Below are 21,547 nucleotides of genomic sequence, written 5' to 3'. Positions count from 1 at the left end.
CCAGAGCAATACGAATGGGAAGATGAGCTCGCATAGCATCTGGTGTTGAAAATCAGTGACGATCCAGTCCGTCTAGGTCTCCTAGATGCCACCTTCCTAGGGACGAGCATTCCTATTGTTACAGCATCAGCCTGGGTGTGCACTGCTAGGCCCCCAACTGCTGGTGACACATACTTGGATCCCATAGGGGTGTCTGCTGGCTGTACCCAGCAGTGACTTTTGGGGCCCTTTTTTCTGGGGAGGCTCTTGGCAGAGACTCAGACAATGACTAAATTGAGTGGCTTTGGAAAGAAGGCACAGATGGTGCTCTTCCCCCGACCTTTGAATCACATGGCCAGCCGAGTTCAGCCACATACCAGGACCAGAGTGCTGTGCAGCGCTGAGACTTTGAGTGTGTCTCCTGGGGAAGCTTTTGTCTAGGAACCAGATGGGCGTTGCTACTTCACAGGGTGCGCGGGCACTAACTTCCCTGCAATCCCAGCCTGTGCTACCCCGGAAGGGGAAGAAGTGCCTGCCCCTCCTACAGGCACCATCCCCTATAGACTGTTTGGATCAGCCCTGCCAGGCACCAATACCCGAGCCCTCTGGGCTCAATTCTGCGAAGGGAAAGGAGAGCAGCTAAGAGCTGGGACCTTCAAAGTGCAGTCCCTTGAGGTTATTGTCTAGGATGGGGATGAAGTGCTTAGACCAGTGGTTCTCAACCTTCCTAATGCCTCGACCCCTTAATACAGTTCCTCATGTTGTGGTGACCCCCAACCATAAAATTATTTTCGTTGCTACTTCATAACTGTAATTTTGCTACTGTTATGAATCATAATGTAAATATCTGATATGCAGGATGTATTTTCATTGTTACAAATTGAACATAATTAAAGCATAGTGATTAATCACAAAAACAATATGTAATTATATGTGTTTTCTGATGGTCTTGGCAACCCCTGTGAAAGGGTCGTTCAACCCCCAAAGGGGTCACGAACCACAGGTTTAGAACCGCTGGCTTAGACCTATTTTGCTGGCTGGGCCAGCATTACCCCAATGGGAGGCTCTTTTGATCTGTCACCCTGAGCCCGTTGGCACTGTCTGGCTGAGCTTGCTCCTGTAGTGGGTACAGCTGGATGCACCCAACCTAAACCTGCAGTGTGCTCCTCCCGGGGAAGCTAGACTTGGAGACACTGACTGAGACTGAGAAGTATGGCCTTGGCATAGGGGCCACTTTCCCCTCCTTAAATGCCTGATTGCATGACCTCCCAAGAAGACCCACCAACCCTACCCACCCAACCTCATTTGATCTACCCTACTGAGCTCACAACCTGTGGAAGGGTCTGTAGGTCATGGCCAGCCTGGGCCCACCCTACAGTCTTTCTTTAGAAGGCTCTGGAGGAAGACCAGGCAATCTCAGGGGAGGTAGAGTAGCTAGCTGACAGGTGGAGGCAGACCTCAGAGAGCCTCAGTCCTTCCACAGATCTGCCCCAGCTCTAAGCTGGAGGAAGCTGATGCTTATACACAGATTGGCCCCTCCCACACACACCTTGGCCCAATACACACAGCCACAAACAGCATGGTAGCTCCAGTTAGCCCAAGGCCTATTACACACAATGTGTGACATCAACCTAACCTGAACCCCACTCAAGTGGACACAAAACTAACACAACCAGTGGTGGGATTCAGACCACACCAGAGCTCAACTCAACTAGTTGAACAAGTGGCACATCCAAAAGGGGATTCCAGACCCTGTTGAGAACTACACCTCGGGGGCAATATCTCATGCACTGTGATCGAGGTTTACCCTTATAGCAACTAGCATGAAGGGTTAATTTCACCCACAAAAAAGACCAACAGCATTCAAGATGCAACTACAACAAACCCACAATATTCCTGAAGCACCAAGCTCACATTATCTGGAAGATTGTTCCATGGAGTGCAACAAGACACCTACATCATATAGCCATTATAACAAATTTGGAAGTCATAGCAGATTTACCTAATACAGAGACAAAATGGAGAGACAAAGAAATATGCCCCAAATGAAAGAGCAAGAGAAATCTCCAGAAAAAGAATTAAATGGAATGAAGTAACCAAAATATCAGATGCAGAGTTTTAAAAAATGGTTATAAGAATGACCAAGATCCTTAGAAGATTGATGACGTGAGAACTTAAAAAAAAAGAGATAGTAAGCATGAAATAGGACATAGAAACCATAAAAAAGAACCCGTTCAAAATGAAGAATACAATATTTGAAATAAAGACTACACAAAAGAATCAACAGCAGGTTAGATGAAGCAAAGGACTGAATCAGCTATTTAGAAGACAAGGTAACAGTACGTACCCGAGCAAAGCATCAAAAGGAGAAAAGAATTTTAAAAAATGAGAAAAAGTCTAAGGGACCTCTCAGACAGCAAGCATACAACATCCGCATCATAGGTATACAAGAAAAAGAAGAAAGTGAGCAAGGGATCAAACTGAATAATGGCTGCAAACTTTCCTAATCTATTGAGGGAAGAAGTCACAAAAGTTCAGAAAACAGAGTCCCAAACAAGATGATCCTAAAGAGGCGCACACTAAGACACACCATAATTAAAATGTCAAAGATTATAAGACAAAGAGAGATTCCTGAAAACAGCAAGAGAAAACAATTAGTTACTTACAAAGGAGCTCCCATAAGGCTGTCAGCTGATTTCTCAACAGAAGGGATTGGCATGAAATATTTAGTGATAAAAAGCAATGACCTACAACAAAGACTACTCTATCCAGTAAAACTATGATTTAAAATTGAAGGTGACATAAGAGCTCCATCTCCCCCCCCCCCCCCCAAAAAAAGCTAAAGGAGTTCATTACCAGTATTGAAAGAAATGTTAAAGGGCCTGCTTTAAGAAGAAATAGGGAGAAACATAGGTATAAAGAATAAAATGGCAATAAGTACCTTTCAATAATAACCTTAATTATAAATAGATCAAATGCTCCAATCAAAAGCCATAGGGTAGCTGAATGGATAAGAAAGCAAGACCCATATATACTGTCTACAAGAGACCCACCTCAGAATGAAAGATACACAGACTGAAAGTGAAGGGATGGGGAAAAAAAATATTACATGCAAATAGAAACGGAAAAAACAAATAGCTGGGGTAGCAATGCTTGTATCTGACAAAACGGACTTCAAAACAAAGGTCATAACAAGAGGTAAAGATCACTACATAATAGTAATGGGATTGATCCAACAAGATATAACCCTTGCAAACAAACATATGTGCACCCAACATAGGAGCACCTAAATGCAGAAAGAAAATTTGGTTGCAAATTAAGGAAAAGATCAACAGTAATATAGTCATGGTAGGAGATTTTAACACCCCACTGTCATCAAAGCATAGAACTTCCACACAAAAAACCAACACGGCAACAGCAACCTTAAATGGCACTCTGAATTGGATGGATTTAATTGATACTCACAGAACATTTCATCCCAAAGCAGAATATACATTACTCTCAAGTGCACATGGGACATTCTCAAAGATAGACCACATGTTAGGATACGAAATAAGTCTTAAATTCAAGAATACTGAGATCATATCAAGCATCTTCACTGACCACAGGGTATAAAAATAGAATTCAACTACAGATGACTGAGATCCTCAGAGTTTTTGTGTGGGTTGTAGCTATCAATTTTTACTACATAAGAAATTAGAGCTAGGAAAAATTTAATAATTTGTCTTAAAAGAACAAAAAATAGTTTATTATACGATAACATAAACAGCATATTCTTGTGAAAAATATTTTCGAAAGCAAAACCATTTGTAGGAAAGTAACAGTTTTACATTTTTGCAAGTCTCTAAGTCTGGCTTCACAGAAGCTGTTGGATTCTCCCATCTGTAGCTGGGTTGTTGCACTATTGCACGTCGTGTGGCCTGCAGGAAACTCAGCTGTGCTGTACCCCTCATCCTTCTCCATAACTTTACTTTAAAGCTGAGGTTTGAAGTTAATATCCCCTCTTCTGGATGATGCATGAAGGTGATAAAGTACCCACAATCATCAGGCATCCATCCCTAATGAAAACATTAAGCCAAAACTAAATTCTAATCATTTTTTATGTACAAAAAATTTAACAGAAATGTGAGAGAATCTACAAAACCACAGATTATATTGCTTTATTATTTTTTAAATATATTTTTATTGACTTCAGAGAGGAAGGGTGAGGAAGAGATAGAAACATCAATGATGAGAATCACTGATTGGCTGCCTCCTGCATGCCCCTTACTGGGGATCGAGCCCGCAACCTGGGCATGTGCCCTAACCAGAAATTGAACCCTGACCTCCTGGTTCACAGGCTGATGCTCCACTGAGCCACACTGGCTGGGCACAAATTATACTGCTTTAAATCTTGACATAACCCAGATGTTGAGAACAAACAGGTATCCTATCAGCAGATTTCCATTTCTCTTCTCAAAGGCACAGTATGGGAGATGAATCCAGCAGAGATCTTTCTTGGTTCTAGTGCCCCTACCTGTCACTGACAAGGGCTATAATACTTGAAACCACCCATCCCTGCAGACCCAATGACAGTCTGGAGCTCATTTCAACTGCTCCGTAGGCCCCTTCAGGCTGGACTTCTGATTTCTTTTTTCTTTTTGACCCTGAATTCGAAAGAGCTTCTTCCTGAGATCCTTCTGCCGCTTCAGTTTCTCTTCTTCCTCCTTCTGCTTTGCTTTGAAGTGCTCTTTATTGTGCAGGTGCCGCTGCTCCTTGGCCTTCCTCATCTTCTGACGGTGCACTGTACTCAGAGCATCCAGCAGCGCAAGGACCTGACAAGGACAAAACCCAGTGGGTATCAGAATATCCTTACACTTACTGCGGGCCTGCCTTCTAAGGGCCACGGTATCAAAACTGACTGTACAAAAACTAGGATCCATTCATGATACAAATAGATGTTAACCTAGTGAAATTTATCCTGAATTAGGAAATTATAATTTGCATGAAGCTATATGTAGGAGTCTATTTACTTAGCAAAATACTTTAATGACCTTCACCACAAAACTACCTTTGTTAGTCACTCTTGGATACTATGTACAACCAATTAGCACAGAGTGATTCGCCAGCTGTGTGCCAATTCTTCCCATCAAAATGCATGAGACAGAGCATAGCTGAACAGAGGAAGGGAAATGGACTCTAGTTTTCCTCTAGCTTCCAGTTCTTAGGGCCTTGAATTACTCTGGCCCTTATCCTTCCTGGTGAAAAATGAGAACACAGTGGATATGCCAAGTGTGCTACTGAAAGCATTATTTTCACATCTAAATGCAATGTGCAGTAAACCATTCGTTGACAGTACCTTTCTTTCATGAGGCTCCCGTATGACAGCTGGTCTCTGCCTGTCCTTTGGTATCTTGCCTGCCTTTGCTTGGGTCTTAGGCTTGTTCTTAAAGGGCAGGGCCTTCTGTAAGGCTTTCGGAATGTGTAGTGAATTAAAATGTTTCTTTTGCCTCACAATCAGCTGAAAAACAAACAAAAAAACAAAGACTGATATAAATTATGACCTAAATGCATTTAAAACTTGCATAAAATCTTCTCAATGGATTGTTGACTTTTCCCACAAGATTAGTAACACCAGAATCTGCTGACAATCAGAAATAAGGATTCAATCATACATCAAACATGGACTGCCTCAAAAGACATGCATAACTCTAGGCAAAACAGAGAAATATATAGACTATTTGCAATTCTTCCCAAGAATTCAAATGTGCCTATTTCTACAATATGGACTATGGGAGTCTTTACAGAGCAGATAAAAAGATCCAAAGTCTCTTTGAATGGAAAAGTCCGGCCTTATCTCTGGAGCACTGAGGTGGTTTTTCTAGCCGAACAAGAATAATCTCGCTGTTCATCTTTACTATCAGCCTCTCTGGACTTATGGACATAGTTCTTCCTCAGAACCAGTCTCCTCACCCGATTCTGAGAAGTTTAACTTTGTTCTGTTTCTAATGGAAGGCCAGCTGAGAAAACTGAGATTTAAACAACAAATGAATGCAGTGTAAGCTCTACATTCAGATTTTAAAGTAATCTAAATTCTATGCTTAAATTCAGATGACTAAAATTGTTAACTGCCTCAGAACTAGTTAATAAGTTGAGAGTTTTGCCCTACACCTTTACCAAGGTCAACATCAACTATATAAAACAATATTTCTCTATGTCCTTAAATTTATTATTGCTCTAGCAGTGGAGAGAGCGTTGGCCTGCGGACTGAAGGGTCCCAGGTTCGATTCGGGTCAAGGGAACATGCCTGGGTTGTGGGCTTGATCCCCAGTAGGGGGCGTGCAGGAGGCAGCTGATCAATGAATGATTCTCTCTCATCATTGATGTTTCTATCTCTCTCCCTCTGCTTTCCTCTCTGAAATCAATAAAAATATATTAAAAAAAATTTTTTAAATTTATTATTAAAGACATCATCTATAGTAATATTCAATATTCTGTTTTAAGAAACTAAAATGCTTTAGAATGAAAGAAATAAGAGAAATCACCTTCTCAAAAAGAGTAAGCACCACAGACTGGACAAGAGGTGCCAGGAGCAGAAGGGCAGCATATTCTAAGAGACATGAATGTAACATGATTCAAAATCTTATGAACTATTTTATAGAAATAGTAATGCCCAAGCCTGGCCAGTGTGGCTCAGACAGTTGAGCGTCAACCTATGAACCAGGAGGTCACAGGTTCAATCCCTGGTCAAGGCATATGCCTGGTTGCAGGCTTGATCCCCAGATGGGGACGTATAGGAGGCAGCCAATCAATGATTCTTTCTCATCACTGATGTTTCTCCTTCTCCCTCTTTCTCTTTGAACTCAATAAAAACGTATTTAAAAACTTTTTAAAAAGAAAGAAAAAGTAATGCCCGGGGACCTTCTGTCTTAGGCAGAGATCAGATCGATACCCTGCACTACCATCTTATTATATAACAATTAAATATCCTGCATTAAAACAACTCTTTTCAAATGTAATGTTAACCTGCAAAGAAAAAAATGGAAGTTTTGAGACCAAAATCTAAATGAAAATGGGAATCCAGACAGGTACTAAGAACTTAAAATAAAAAAGTACTGATGAAGCCAGACTGGCAAGGATATGAACCAACCAGAACTCTGGTAGCAGTTAGTGGGAGCCTCACTAGGTATGACTCCAAAATACTACAGACATCATACGCTGAAGCAGATCACATGCTGCTCTGTAATCTAGCAACCCCACCCGTGGGGACCTATGCAACAAAAATGGGTGCAACAAGTCATACATATGTACTCAGAACAGCATTTATAATGGCCAAATATTGCAATTAAACTCCATCAGTAGATAAACTGACATCATTATATAACAGAATTCTTCTAGACAATAATGACAAATGAATGTCTGCTACATACAAGAACATGGGTGAATTTCATACTACTGAAAGAAGCCAGGCAAAATATATGCTCTATTTTATAAAACTCAAAAACAGGCAGACCTAATTTACATGTCAGGAGTCAGAATCAGACAGTGAGTGTCTTTGAGGTGGAGGAGGAGTGACTGGGAGAGGTCACGGGGGGCTTCTGTTGTGCTGGTAATTTATTGCTTCATCCAGGTGATGGCAAGCTGAGTGTGTTAAAATCACTGAGGTATACACTTCTGATTTGTATACTTTTTTGTATGTATGTTAACATTTCAATAAAAACTTTCCCCTAAACCCACATTGCTTCAATAAGAATTAGCATGTTATTTTTAAAAGTAGTAAGTGTATGTGGGGGAAAAAACAGTCCAAAATATACAATGAAAAGTTTAAGTCTATTTTCCAAATCACAGAAACAATTATTACTGCTTTGCAATGTTTCTTCTAAAATAGTCTATAAACATACAACATGTTCATTCAAATTTAATGTTAGACTCTCTACTTGAAAATTCAAAGCACAGGAAATGTTACATACAAAGCATCTGGACGACCCATCTAGAGAGCACATGCGTGACTGTACCTTATACAGAGAATCCTTGTTGGGCTTCAGTTTGACACGATTGGCGAGCCGGAGTTGACCAGTTGTCCGCATTCCTGACCAGGTATCTTTCTCACCAACTGGTTTCAACAAAGATGTTACTGGGTTATAGAAGGCTGGAATGGAGACAGGATACCAAGTTCTCATGAAGACAATATCTGGAAAGAGAGGAAATTTACTTTAACATTTTCAGAAGAAGGTTCATATCCATATGTCAAACAAAGAACAAAACATTCACCCCAAACTTCTCAAGCTGGTTGCACAGAATTTGAAGACAGATTTTACCAAGTGAACTATGTACTCTTGAATATCACAAAACTTTTACTGGGTGTGAACCACATGGCCCCAGATACAGCGTGACCTGGCACACTGCAATGATGCTCCAACCGGAAGAGCTGGAGCTGACCCCAGCTTTCTAAAGACCTGAACTGCAACTTCTAACCCACACTAGACGGAAATCAATAGAAAGGTATTTACCACTCATCAGCAACTTGTCCTCAAAGGTGGCCCGGAAAGCGCCTTCGGGGGCTCGGAGAGCTTTCTTGATCTGTCCCCTTATTCCACTGACAGTGCGGATCACAGCACCTTCAAATTTGGCCACTTCTAAGGCAGAATTAAACATTCCCTACAGGTATATATATATGTAAAAAAATACACACACACAAAATCAGATACTTTACTTCTTAGTTCATAACTACATCCTTGGTTATAAAACAGAACTCACTGAAGGGTGATAAAGGTAATAATCAAACTATTTCCCCCTTAAGTGGAATTACTAGATTAAAAAGAATACAACTCTATTTTATTTTCCCCAAAATAACATTAAGATACAAATGTTATCTATTGTGGGCTCATTATCATGCACATCACTGATATTGAATAGAAGATACCTGTTAGTCTGAACTAACCTGGATAGCCTCTGTTGTCCAGCTCATTTCCTATTACTTAGGTGCACACACTCAGAAAACAAAGAGCTAGATAAATGCTATATTGTAAGAACATCTTATAATCATCTTAACTCTGTGTTAGTGGGAATACCCACCAATGAAAGCTTCAATAAACGTCAAACCACCCTCTGATGTTATACCACGTAAGTGTCTATCTCTCTATCTATACCCTTGTCCACAAGTATGTTGAGAATGGCTTTGTCTATTTTTCTACTAATCTGTCTGATAAATCTATGATTTTTCTCTTTTCTTAACACAAACCAAAAAGGCAGGAAACAAAGCCCAATGAAAGATTACATATATTAGCTCTATGACAGTCTCACTGGAAGTAATAGCCTCAATTACTAACTATCTCTATTTTACTTCACCTTAAGATTGCTGAGCATATTTAAGTAACACAGAAACGAACAGAAAAAAGTACTAGTAAACTGAAAATACCTAAGACCAAGTTTATTTAAATTCCTTTTCTGAAAACATTAGACCTACATTTTAGAAGTATTTCACTGCTCCTTTAATACAAGGGGGGGCAAAAGTAGATTCACAGTTATAATCCTATCTAATAAAAGACAAAGATGCTAATTGACTGTACCTTCGCCACTCACATCAGCCAATCAGAGCGATATGCAAATTAACCGCCAATAAAGATGGCGGCTAATTTGCATACTGCAGGTAGGGCGGGCCAGTGCGAGCCACCATCCGGGCCCCTGTGTGCGGCCCTGGGCGGCGAGGCTAGGCGGCGCATTCGGCCCGAGGAAGCCCTATTCTTGCAGGAATCTTCCTGCAACGGGCCTCTAGTATAAATAAATACAAGAATAAACTGTATACTCACAACTGTAAACCTACTTTTGCCCATCCCTATAATACACATTTATAAATATGTAAATATACAGACCTTAATGAATGAAGTATTCTTGAAAATTTTATATGGAAAACCAGTTAGCTTTAATTTCTTCACAATTTTTATGGATTTATCCAAATCAAGAACAATTCCTGTGGCAGCTATCTGGAAATCAGGCTAAAAAGGAAACCACCAAAATTTGAATACAGGAATAATATCAGCAAGAGAACAACTACAATTCTGTGATACAATAAATTAGCAAAGTGCACTTCACTTACAATTAGCTAAGAAAAAGAATATCTGAACATCCAAAACAGTATTTTAACAAAAGCAATCTGAAACTATAATGAACATAAGCCAAACTAATGTTGATGTCTTCAGTATTTTTCTGAATGAGGGTGATCTCACAGTAACATAGTTTCACAACAATGACTTATCTGAGATAAAAAGGAACATGAAAGTTTGCTTATATTGTTTAAGAAATTAAATTTCAGACCTCCAGGGTGGGTTCCATCTGTTCACTACAGTGGGGCCTTGACTAACGAGTTTAATTCATTCCGAGACCGAGCTTGTTAAGGAGCTCGTTAACTCAAATTACTCTGTCAACTCAATGCAAAAAATCGGCCAAGAGACAGCTGGTATCTCAAAAAACTCGTTAGTCGGGACACTCGTAAGTCAAGGCCCCACTGTATTGTTTTCTTTTCTGATAAATGGGGCCAATAAAACCCACTCTGATTGATCACATGAAGACGGTGTGAACATATTTTGCTAACCCAACATTACAGGGTGTAGCCTTATGTCTAGCTAGTATCTGACACATCCCCAAAACCTAGTATAGTATTAGTATAGTATAGTACTTAGAACATGGTGAATACTGCTTACATATTTTTAGAAAAACACATCCAAAAAGTACATAAAAATATAAAATGTCCTTAGTACCATTACAATTCTTCTACCTCCCTCTTCTTTACTCCCACAATCTACTTAAAAAGATGCAGGAAAATTAAAAGCAAACTAATTTACTATACACACTAAAAATGAACAATTTTCACTTAAAGTATCATGTACATATTCCATATTTAAGATATATCTCAAACACAACATATAAAATAAAACATCCGGGATATTTACTGTTGTGCCATCGACAAACTGTACTGCCAAGAATCCAGTTCCTTGTGGAGTAATAGGACCTTGAATAAAACAGGAAAAAATATATAGTGAACCACAAAATTTAGTATCTATTTTACATGCATATATACTCCAATCCAAAAAAAAAAGAGAGAACTGGGATTTCATAAAATGGAAACTATAATGATAAAGCTTAAATGTTTAAATTAACCTAAAGGCAAATTATTCTTATCACATTTTACCCCAAAAGGCTGCTCCACAATGCATGTGCTGAGGGGTGTATTTTAGAAGCCTTTGTCTTCCATTGTGGTCTTCGATATAATACAGTGGGATGGTCTGAAACCTCCTCCACCCTACAGAAAAAATGATTGGATCTCGGGACTTGAGAATTTTCTTATACCAACGATGTTTCTTCAGACGCATCTGAGGGGAGAAGAGATTTCAATAAGATTATTCAGTGAAAGTATGTCCAAAAAAAACCTCAATGATCATATCACACAGCAAAGGGTACCTACCTGTACATATCCAACACTGCCCTCACTATTGCCCAAACCACCCAAAATAATTGGGTAATGGGGGTCAAAGTTAAGCACGAATTCACAGGGGACATTCTCTATCTCAATTCGGACATACATCCCAGGTCGAAAACCCTCATATTGAACTCTGGCTTCATCATCTTGGTCTTCAAATTCTGCTCGGTTAAGCTATATAAGAGAGGGGGGGAAAACACAGTAAGAAACCCACAATACTGTCATCTTTAATAAACGTAAGATTAATATATAAAAAAATGAGCTATTTCAAAATAAACAATCTATAAGCAGAATTATTTAGGCTTTATCCTAATTAAAAATATTATATATTCTATCTTCACAGTTTGTTCAGGATATGTCCCAATAATTTTCTTCTCTGCTGTTCCAATATACAGCAAACGTCAGCAACACAGAAAGGAGGCGTAATGGTGATTAGCAAACACCCTCAACTTCCCCAGTACACACTTTCTTTACTCTCCAAATAATTATTTCACACTTTTTCTCCTTTCTTCAATCACCCAATATCCAAGCTCCCATCCTCATTCTTAGCTGCTGTTTCCTAATTCACTCAAAAGTTAAGCATCTACAAGAACTTCAACACTCAACCTCTCTACCAGGATTACACCCATGTCTAGCCTTTCATTATAGCTCTACACTGTTCAATATGGTAGCCACAGATGGCTTTTCAAATTGAAATTATTAAAATTAAATAAAAATTTTAAAATTCAGTTCCTTGGTCACATTTCAAGTGGTATCAACATGTGGCTAGTGGCTACAATACAGTACAGCACAGAGTTCTACTGAGTGGTTGTTATAGATTATACTAGAGGCCCAGTGCACGAAATTCATGAATGAGTGGGGTCCCTAGGCCTGGCTAGTGATCAGGGCCGATCAGATCCCCCACATCCCCCCTCCTCCTTCCCTTGCTGCCCGCGTCTGTCTATTCAATTTCACTTATACACTAGGTATCATCCACTCCTGGACTTCATTCCAATATATCTTACCTATTATTTTTCTCATCTTAAAACTTCCTTTTAACTCCACTTCCTTCAACTAGAATCCCATTTTTCTGAAGAAAATTGCCACAGAAGTTTTCTATAGTTGCAGTCTCCATTTCCTCTCCTCCCATTCTCTTAAATTCCCTAAAACTGGACTTTAACCCACACTCGATAAAAATGTTTGCAGTCACATAAGGGCCTCAACATTCCTAATCTAGTGGTCAATTTTGTCCTAATTATAGTTAACACATCAGCAAGATTTGAAATAATGTCTCATTTCCTTCTGTAGTAGCTTCCAGCATACCTGGTGTTCTCCTAGATTTCTCAGGTCTCCTGAGCACTGCTCCATCCCCACTGCTGCCTCTTCTCTGCCAGCCTTGCAATGGGGCACCCAGTGTCAGTACTGGACCTCTCCTCTTGTCTCTACACTCACTCCCTCGACGTCCCATCCATCTCATGGCTTTAAGCAGCATCTAGCTCTGAGACCCTGGCTCCAACCCCTCCCAGCTTGACACTCTACTTGTCTGAAAAATAACCCCAACCTAACAGACCTAAACTTCATCTTCCCAGACAAACCTATACCAACTAAAGCTTTTCGATCTTACTTATGAAAACTCAGTTCTTCCAGGAAGTCACCCTTATTTTCTCTCTCACACCCCCCACATTTAGGAAATCGTACGGGTCTACTTTTCAAGCAAAGTATACCCAGAATTTGATTTTCTTTCACCTCCACTACCACATACCTCCCCATCCCCCAGTGTGTGTTACTTAATCTTACCAAACTCTTGCCAGAGCAACCCTCTCAAGGTAATTAGATCACATACATCTATCCTCTGCTCAAATGGGCCCCATTCCACTGAGTAAGCCCGTCAAGACCTTTACAATGGCCCATGAGGTTCTAGGTGAATTAAATTGTAAATGCCTGAAGCAGACTTCAGAACTAACTTTACATTTCTTAGTCAGTCTGTATAAGGTCAGTACAGACCTGAGATACTATGTTAATGACTAACCAGTAGATCCTTCTTCGACTAGATGAAGGTCTAGCTTGATCACATTTTCACAAATGATATACTTAACTTGCAGAAGGCATAGTGTGTTCCAGTTTACAGAGACTCCTGTGCCCACTCCCCATCAACTGTGCACACAACTTTGTGTCTTTCAGAGTAAGGTCAGCATCCCCAGGCAGGAGGGCTAGACTAGCTTCCTTTCAGCATTCCACATGCCCTTTTTATCTCCACGTCTGACCTTAACTCAAAATACTCCTGAACTCTGACCAAGGTGAGTTTCAGACAACCCTTCCTGAAGACAATGGTGTGTGCATCAGCCACACAGGCCAAGAATCACCTACCCATTCAAATGATTTCATTATGGTTCTAGGGAGCAGTGATATGAATGCTAAGGCAACGCTGGCATTTAAATAAACTCACTGCCTCAAATAACTACACAGTGAGATCCTCAAAAGTGGTGGCAGTGTCTCAGCCATTTCTGTTTCCTCACACTTAATTCTTGGTACAAAACAGGAACTGGGATCTTCTGATTTCTTGCAGAAACAGAGGACTGCATGAATAAACACAAATGAACACACTCATCTTCACCTCGGCCTTAGAGTCCAAACGAGAGGTACAGAAGTAGATCAGGGAGCAGAGAGCTAAAGAAGTTAAGGATTCACAACACTGTATTACAGCCTTGAAATGAGGCTGATGGGATCTGAGTTTTCTTACCTGTGCTTGTTTATGCATTTCCCCTTTAAGATCATCAAAGTACGTGCTTTCTCCTTCATCATACTCTGCATCAAACATCTCCTTCAATTTTCTCTTCTTATCCAAATGCTTTTTCTTGGCACTTTCCTCTGCAGAGGAGTCAATTTCTTCCTTAACTTCTTCCTCTACATCTTCAGTCTTAAATTTCCAGAAGAGAAAATTTTGTAAAAGTTTGTGGAGATATTTTCTTTAGCTTTAAAGCAGACTTAAAAAGTTCTACTGAGCTGCAAAAATCTAAGTTATGATCATCATGAAACAAAACACAACCTTAAGCTTTAAATAACATGTATTGCTACAAGAGACATTTAGACATCTGCATTACAATGAACTGCAATTCCTTAGTCTGTCTGGGAATGCCAAATGTGAAGAAAATAGCGGCAAGTGTCCCCACCCAGATACTGTTCTAAAAAATCTTAGGGATAACAGAGAATTGGTTTTTCTAAATGGATTTTTTTTTTTTGCTTAGATATGAATATTTTCTTCTTTTTCCCCTCTTTCTATTGAATTTATTGGGGTGACATTGGTTAATGAAATTATATAAGTTACAGGTGTACATTTCTATAATACAAATTCTGTATATTTTATTATTTGTTCACCATCCCAAATCAACTCTCTATCACCATTTATCTCCCCTATACCTTCTTTTACTTACCCCGACCTGCTCAACGCTCCGCCTCACCCCCTCCACCCTTCCCTCTGGTAAATACCATACTATTGTCTGTGTCTATGAGGTTTGATTATTTCTTTTGCTTAATCCCTTCACCTTTTTCACCCAGGCCCTGAATCCCCTCCCCTCTGACAATTCTCTACCTATGAGTCTATTCTATTTTGTTCGTAGTTTATTTTGTTCATTAGATTCCACATATGATTTAAGAACAGGAGAATGATGGCAAAAATAGTGGTGGAGAGGAAGACAGTGACCCAAGAGCTAAAACTTTCAATGACTGAAGAATCATAACAGCAAGAGGTAATAGGTGTCACTCCAAAAATCAAGAATAACAAGTAGCCCAGACACAGTGTGGCTCACTGGTTGGGCGTCAACCCATGAACCAGGTCAAGGTTTAATTCCCGGTCATGGCATATATCCGGGTTGCAGGCTCGATCCCCAGGAGGGGGCATGAAGGAGGCAGCTAATTTTTTATTCTCTCGCATCATTGATGTTTCTTTTATGTTGTTGTTGTTAATCCTTACCAGAGGGTATTTTTTCCATTGATTTTTAGAGATTGGAAGGGAGGAGGAGGGAGACACAGAGAGAGAAACATCGATGTGAGAAAGACACATTGATTAGTTGCCTCCTGCAGGCAACCCGATCTGGGTTGGGGATCTAGCCTACAACCAAGCTAGGTGCCCTTGACCAGAATCAAACCCAGGACCCTTCAGTCCAAGGGCCAATGCTCCATCCATTGGGCCAAATCAGTTAAGGCTCATCATTGATGTTTCTATCTCTCTCTCCCTCTCCCTTCTTTTCTCTGAAAATCAATAAAGACATTTTATATACATAGAAAGAAAGAATAACAAGTAAACCAATCACCTTTGATCTGTCCCCACCCTCCACGTTTTTAGGAAGGAATCCATCCAGTCTCTAATCTACATAGACAACAAGATTAGAATGTCTCAAAATAGGCCTGTCTCAGAATATACTGACCACAGTTATAGGACCAGTGGCTGACCACCGCCTGGCAAAGTCATACCTGAGTATCCAGGCTTGATTTTCCCTTGTGCACGTCCCCTGTTTCCAAGTCTTCAAAGTCACCATAGAGCTCCTCTGGGAAAAGAACATCCAAATGACTCATCTCTGAATAGGGTACATATGACACTCTAGTACTACCAGCTCCAGGTGGACAGTGTGTTCTGCATCCCAAACTTCATTGTTACTATTCCCACACTACGCACCCCAGAAGAAGGCAGGACTGTTAAACCATATTACATAACCTGTTCAGTTTAAGTAAACAAGCCCAATCCACATTTCCACACTTTCCTTCAATATCCCACACAACCGAGAGCTACTTTTCCAGTATAGGTAACTGACACTGTAGCAGAGATGCACACAGAGGTGGCATGAGTAGCCCTGCAGATGAGACCCCCAAAACCAAAAATGTCAAGAGTGACTTGAAAAGCCATGGCTTAGATAACAAGCACATGTGAAAAAGAGTCTCACCAGTAAGCTCAACACAACAGTGACATACCAAGGGAAAAATCTTGGATTATAAGAGTAGTACCTAAAACAGTGCTGAGCCCACATGAAGAGCCCAATCATTCATTCAGTTGTTTTTGAAGCTCTAAGTTTAGTTATGAATATTACCCTTAAAAGAAACAGACAAGTTAAAAGTCCTCTGGGAGGCAACTTCAGAAAGATATTAAAACATTTTCATATAAGAAAGAGTCAAAGAACCAAAGAGCCAAAGGAAATAAAAGATGGGAAGATTCTATTGTAATAAAAACAAAAAATAGGATATTTAGAAATAAACTAAAAAATGTACAAGACCTTTAATTAAATATTATAAAGGCTTCACTATGCTACCAAAGGGCACATGGACTAATGTTAGCTAACACTTTCAAGTGTTTTACATTCCAGGCACTGCTCTGAGTGCTTCACATGACTTAACTACATTTTTCAACTTGACCTAGTGAAGAAGGCATTATTAATATTATCTACTGAACAAACAAAGGGTACCATGTTTTTCCCAATCAATGATTCTCTTATCATTGATGTCTCTCTCTCTCTCTCTCTCTCTGAAATCAATAAAAAAAAAATTTTTAATAAAAATTTTAAAAAGCTTGAAAAAGAAAGGACACATCCCTTTACTTACCATCTTCTGCTAAGATCTTGGCTGCATCTTTATCCTCTTCCCACTTCCCAGTCACGAAGCAGTCTCTGATACTGTTCATAACCTTACACAGAAACATCAGCACTTAATTAGATAGGCAAAGTCCTATTAGCCACTGACCTCGTAAGTACACAGACATTTACTAATTCAACAGGTTTTCAAAGTTTATTAGTGTTCTTAAGGCAATGCAGTTAAACAGCATTTTTAACTTACTATTTGCTACTCCAGACTTATTGTGGCTGTTTGGCTTTCAACTGAATCATATTTTTGGTTATGAATCATGTTTTTCATACACAACCTAATTCTCAAAAAGTAGCCTTGAGGCTAGCATGATTACAATGCATGCAAAAGCAAGTCTGTTCATTTATTCATTCCTTCATGCCTACACTCACTAAACATTTACTGAACATATCTATCTTATGCCAAGAAGTTTTATAGGCAAGCTGTTCCCAGATGATCCTTATTTCATTAAGCTTAATCATTGGCTTAGGGGAACCAAAGACCAAACAAATTTAAAAAAAAATTAGAACCTCCATGAAAAGCACAGAACTGACTAGGAATAGAAGGAAACTTCCTCAACACGGTAAAGGACATTCATTAAAAACTCACCACTAGCATATTTAATGATGAAAGACTGAGAGCTTTCTCCCTAAGATCAGGAATAGGAAAGTCTATCTGCTCTCACTTCTACTCAACACAGTACTAGATGTCCTAGCCATGGCAATTAGGCAATAAATTGGCATAAAAGGCATCCAGTTTAGAAAGGAAAACTGTCTCTATTAACAGGTGATATAATCTGGTTTACAAAAAATCCTAAGGAATCCACTGAAAAACCAGCAGAACTAATCAATCCATAAGGTTAGCAAGGTTGTAAAATACTAGATTAATATAGAATAATAAATTTTATTTCTCTATATTAGGAATAACAAATCCAAAAATGAAAATGAGAAAACAGTTCCTTTTATAATAGTATCAAAAAGAATAAGATGCTACTTATACATTCAACAAAAGTGCAAAGCTTATACTCTGATAACTACAAAACATTCTTGAAAGACATTTAAAATCCAAATAAATGCAAAGGCATCCCATGTTAATGATCAGAAAACTTAATATTGCTAAGATAGCAATACTTTCTAAAGTATAGATTCAGTGCAATCCCTGTCAGAATCCCAGCAAGTCTGAGAACTGAATGAATTCCAGTGTAATCAGAGAGTGGTGAACAAGAAAGAAAATTTACCACTAGCGTAATAGATTTACTTGTTTATAAACTGCAGAAATTACAATTGCTAAATGAGGGACACTAGATTCATTCAAATTACAAAACAAAATATTTTAAATGTATAAAATTTATGTGCAATGCTTCAAATACTATCTATACTAAAAGCTGAACATTTTCCTTTTCTCCATAACACAGGCACATAGTCCGACTAAACTTAGAACATTTCATTGTTTAGGATGCATGAAATATACACGCCAACATCTGGGACAATATCCTGTTATTTTATAAAATAACAGGTAGGCAACATTAAAATCACATGATCTTCTTTTAGAACAATTTTCTCATATATCAAACATACTATTCATATTCAGTCTTACCTCCTCTAAATCCCAATCATGGGGCACATCCAAGTGAAATCTGGAGCAGTCCAAAGAGTCAGCCTTGTACTTACACTCTCTGGCAGGCTGGCTGACACGAAACAACCCTCCAAGCTCCTCCCTGGCATCATCATCTTCTTCATTATCCTCTGTCACTAAAGAGACCACCAAGATGGAAAAGGGAGAACAAATCAACACCCTAGAGGCCTTGGGACTAAGGGTCCCTGTTTGTGGTAGGAATGGTGGTGTCCCTGAGCACATGAGTCAGAGAAAAGCCAGGGAGCTGCTGCTATCCTTCCTGGTAAGGCAGCAGCAGAGTGTCCATTGAGGAGGGAGAGTAACAGGGGTTGGGGCAGGGAAGGGATTTACAGGCAGAACTTTCAGTTATCATAGTTTCTCTGGAAGAATGCTGAGTCCCTAGTCACTAAGAGAACTTAAGCAAAAGCTGACTGGAAACCCAGTCACACCTACCTCCTCATTCGATGCTCCTAGCTCACATATACACTGTTGGCCTTGTTCTAATCACGTAGTAACTAGGGACCACAATGAAAAGTTCACCACTTTGTATTTTCTTGGCACTAAATTCTACCATAAAAGAAATTCTCATAAAAGACTTTGTATAGAGGAGACAAAATGACATAATGAAGACTATTCTCATCAAAAGCTTTATGGCATGCCAAAACCGGTTTGGCTCGGTGGATAGAGCGTCGGCCTGCGGACTGAAAGGTCCCGGGTTCGATTCCGGTCAAGGGCATGTACCTTGGTTGTGGACACATCCCCAGTAGGAGGTGTGCAGGAGGCAGCTGGTTGATGTTTCTCTCTCATCGATGTTTCTAACTCTCTATCCCTCTCCCTTCCTCTCTGTAAGAAATCAATAAAAATAAAAAAAATTTTAAAAAAAGCTTTATGACAAAGCCAGAAATCTATTTCATAGGACCAATTTATGGTTCTCATAAACTGATGAATAAAAACACCTGCCAAATACAAACTATGACAGCCAGAAATAACTTACCGATATCACAAGTACCACTCAAACCTCCAACCAATTTTCTGCCTTTCCAGAAATAGTCTAAGAAACTACGATGCTTCTAGATATGAACCAGAGCTTTTACCTGTTCCATAAATAAGCTTCTGGAGATTTGGCGTTGCTTGTTGCTGCCTCAGGAAGGCCTCAGCTGCCTTCCTGGAAAGGTCTTCCTTCCATTTGAGAGCACCTGGAAAGACCAATGCCAATCAATTAAGGCTGTTTATCTGTCGTCTCTACTTCAGGCTCACTGATCATCACCCTGAAATCCTTTTTTGAAGTATAATATTTGAAGTTAACACTTGGAGTGCGGGTGAATTTCCCGCCAAAATATAAGATGGCTCTGTCTTTTGGTTTTGTTCCATCCACCAAAAGGGTGGATTACAAACAAATATTTGGTAATACGCAGTTACAATCGGCCCGAGTTTACACGTTTCCCGCACTCCACCGCAAATCTATATGAACCGAGTTAAAGACGGCTCCCGCGGAGTACGCGCAATTCACGCGAGCCAACTTAACTCGTTTCCCGCACTCCAAGTGTTAACAAATATTCAAAACAGCAGACCCCCAAATGTAGACATTTTATTTGTAGAACTAGAAGCCCGATGCATGAAATTCATGTAAGAGTAGGCCTTTCTTCCCCCAGCTGCCGGCACCGGCTTCCCTCTGGCACCCCGGACCCAGGCTTCCCTCACAGCCCTGGCTTTATCCGGAAGGTTGTTTGGAAGGACATCCAGTCTAATTAGCATATTATGCTATTATTATTATAGACTAGTGGCCCAGTGCATGAAATTTGTGCGGGGGGGGGGGGTCAGCCTGACCTGCACCCTCTCCAATCTGGCCCCTCGAGGGATGTCAGACTGTTGGTTTAGGCCCGATCCTGCACTGGCAGTCGGATATCCCTCTCAAAATTCGGGACCAGTGGCTCCTAACTGCTCACCTACCTGCCTGCCTGATCGCCCCTAACCACTCTGCCTGCCAGCCTAATCGCTTCTAACTGCTGGCCTAATCGCCCCCAAATGCACCCCCGCCAGTCTGTGGGCACTGGAATAACGGAAATTAGGAATTGGGAGCCATTTATTGGGAGCCATTACAGTTCGGCCTTTAGTGACTGACTTCTGGGGAGGCCCTCCTTCTCTCTGGACCTCATTCGCCCCAACTGTAAAATGGGGCTTGGATAACTGGATTCCTAGGACCCTCCCAATGTGACAACTGAGAGTCTGCAAAAGCTCTAAGCAGCTGGTGTGGCCCAGCCCCCTGGGTGCCCAGAAAGGCCCAGGCTGGGGTCACACAGGGAAGGGCTCCAACCCCACCCAGACCGCAATCTGAGCTTCCCGAAAAACTTCGGGTCTCCCTTCAAAGGCGTGTACCCCGTGATTGCACCATGGCTGGCACTTCTGTACCGTGGGCCCTTCTGCCCAGGCAGGGTGCACACTCCACACCCTGCGCCCGTGTTGCTGCCACCGCAGAGGCACTCGTGCCTGGGGAGGCTGGGGGCTCCTGAGGCACCTGCAGGTGGAGGGTGGGGGGAAGGAAGGAGGGTTTGCAACAATACCTCTGGGAGGAGGCAGCCGAGGCAGCGGCGGTAGCAGTGGAGGCTAAGGCATAGGAGGAGGTACCCAGGCACTCCCCCTCACGCTGTCTCCTGGCCCTGTGCCCCACAGCGTGTCCCGCACCCCGGACCGTGCAACCAGCCCTTACCTTGCAGCACCCAGCTGTCCCTGTGCTCGCTAAAGCTACTTATCCCAGGAAAGCTCGTGCGGGGACCAGGAACAAACCCGCAGATAAAAAGTGAAACTTCGGCAGGGCTAGAGCAACTGCTGGTTGGTGCCTTTCCCCCTCCTTCCTTCCCACTATCCCCACCCCCTCCCCTAGGTCTCCGGTGCGGTGCCCTGAGAGCTGGAAGC

General features: G+C 40.8%; 1 protein-coding gene across 5 annotated transcripts in view; it reads right to left on the bottom strand.

The window, feature by feature from the left end:
- Window positions 1–3,480: 3,480 nt before the first annotated feature.
- BMS1 (BMS1, ribosome biogenesis factor) overlaps window positions 3,481–21,547 on the bottom strand; it is a 34,107-nt gene continuing 16,040 nt past the window's right edge. For 2 of the 5 annotated variants that reach the window (XM_023764709.1, XM_006101194.3), the window contains exons 11-23: window positions 19,729–19,830; window positions 18,617–18,771; window positions 17,003–17,084; window positions 15,884–15,957; window positions 14,154–14,330; window positions 11,420–11,608; window positions 11,147–11,327; window positions 10,908–10,966; window positions 9,831–9,953; window positions 8,469–8,616; window positions 7,974–8,149; window positions 5,318–5,479; window positions 3,482–4,793 (exon numbers count right to left, since the gene is read on the bottom strand). In XM_023764709.1, the coding sequence (XP_023620477.1) occupies window positions 4,563–4,793; window positions 5,318–5,479; window positions 7,974–8,149; window positions 8,469–8,616; window positions 9,831–9,953; window positions 10,908–10,966; window positions 11,147–11,327; window positions 11,420–11,608; window positions 14,154–14,330; window positions 15,884–15,957; window positions 17,003–17,084; window positions 18,617–18,771; window positions 19,729–19,830 (1,859 nt within the window). In that variant the 3' untranslated portion in view covers window positions 3,482–4,562. Of the gene's footprint in view, window positions 4,794–5,317; window positions 5,480–7,973; window positions 8,150–8,468; window positions 8,617–9,527; window positions 9,730–9,830; window positions 9,954–10,907; window positions 10,967–11,146; window positions 11,328–11,419; window positions 11,609–14,153; window positions 14,331–15,883; window positions 15,958–17,002; window positions 17,085–18,616; window positions 18,772–19,728; window positions 19,831–21,547 lie in introns of those variants that run through there. The other 3 variants (XM_023764711.1, XM_023764710.1, XR_002832216.1) reach the window with 3 other exon arrangements.

This window comes from Myotis lucifugus, unplaced genomic scaffold, assembly GCF_000147115.1.
Source record: "Myotis lucifugus unplaced genomic scaffold, Myoluc2.0 scaffold_343, whole genome shotgun sequence".
Taxonomy (NCBI): Eukaryota; Metazoa; Chordata; class Mammalia; order Chiroptera; family Vespertilionidae; genus Myotis; species Myotis lucifugus.
This window is presented reverse-complemented; position numbering and strand designations above follow the sequence as displayed.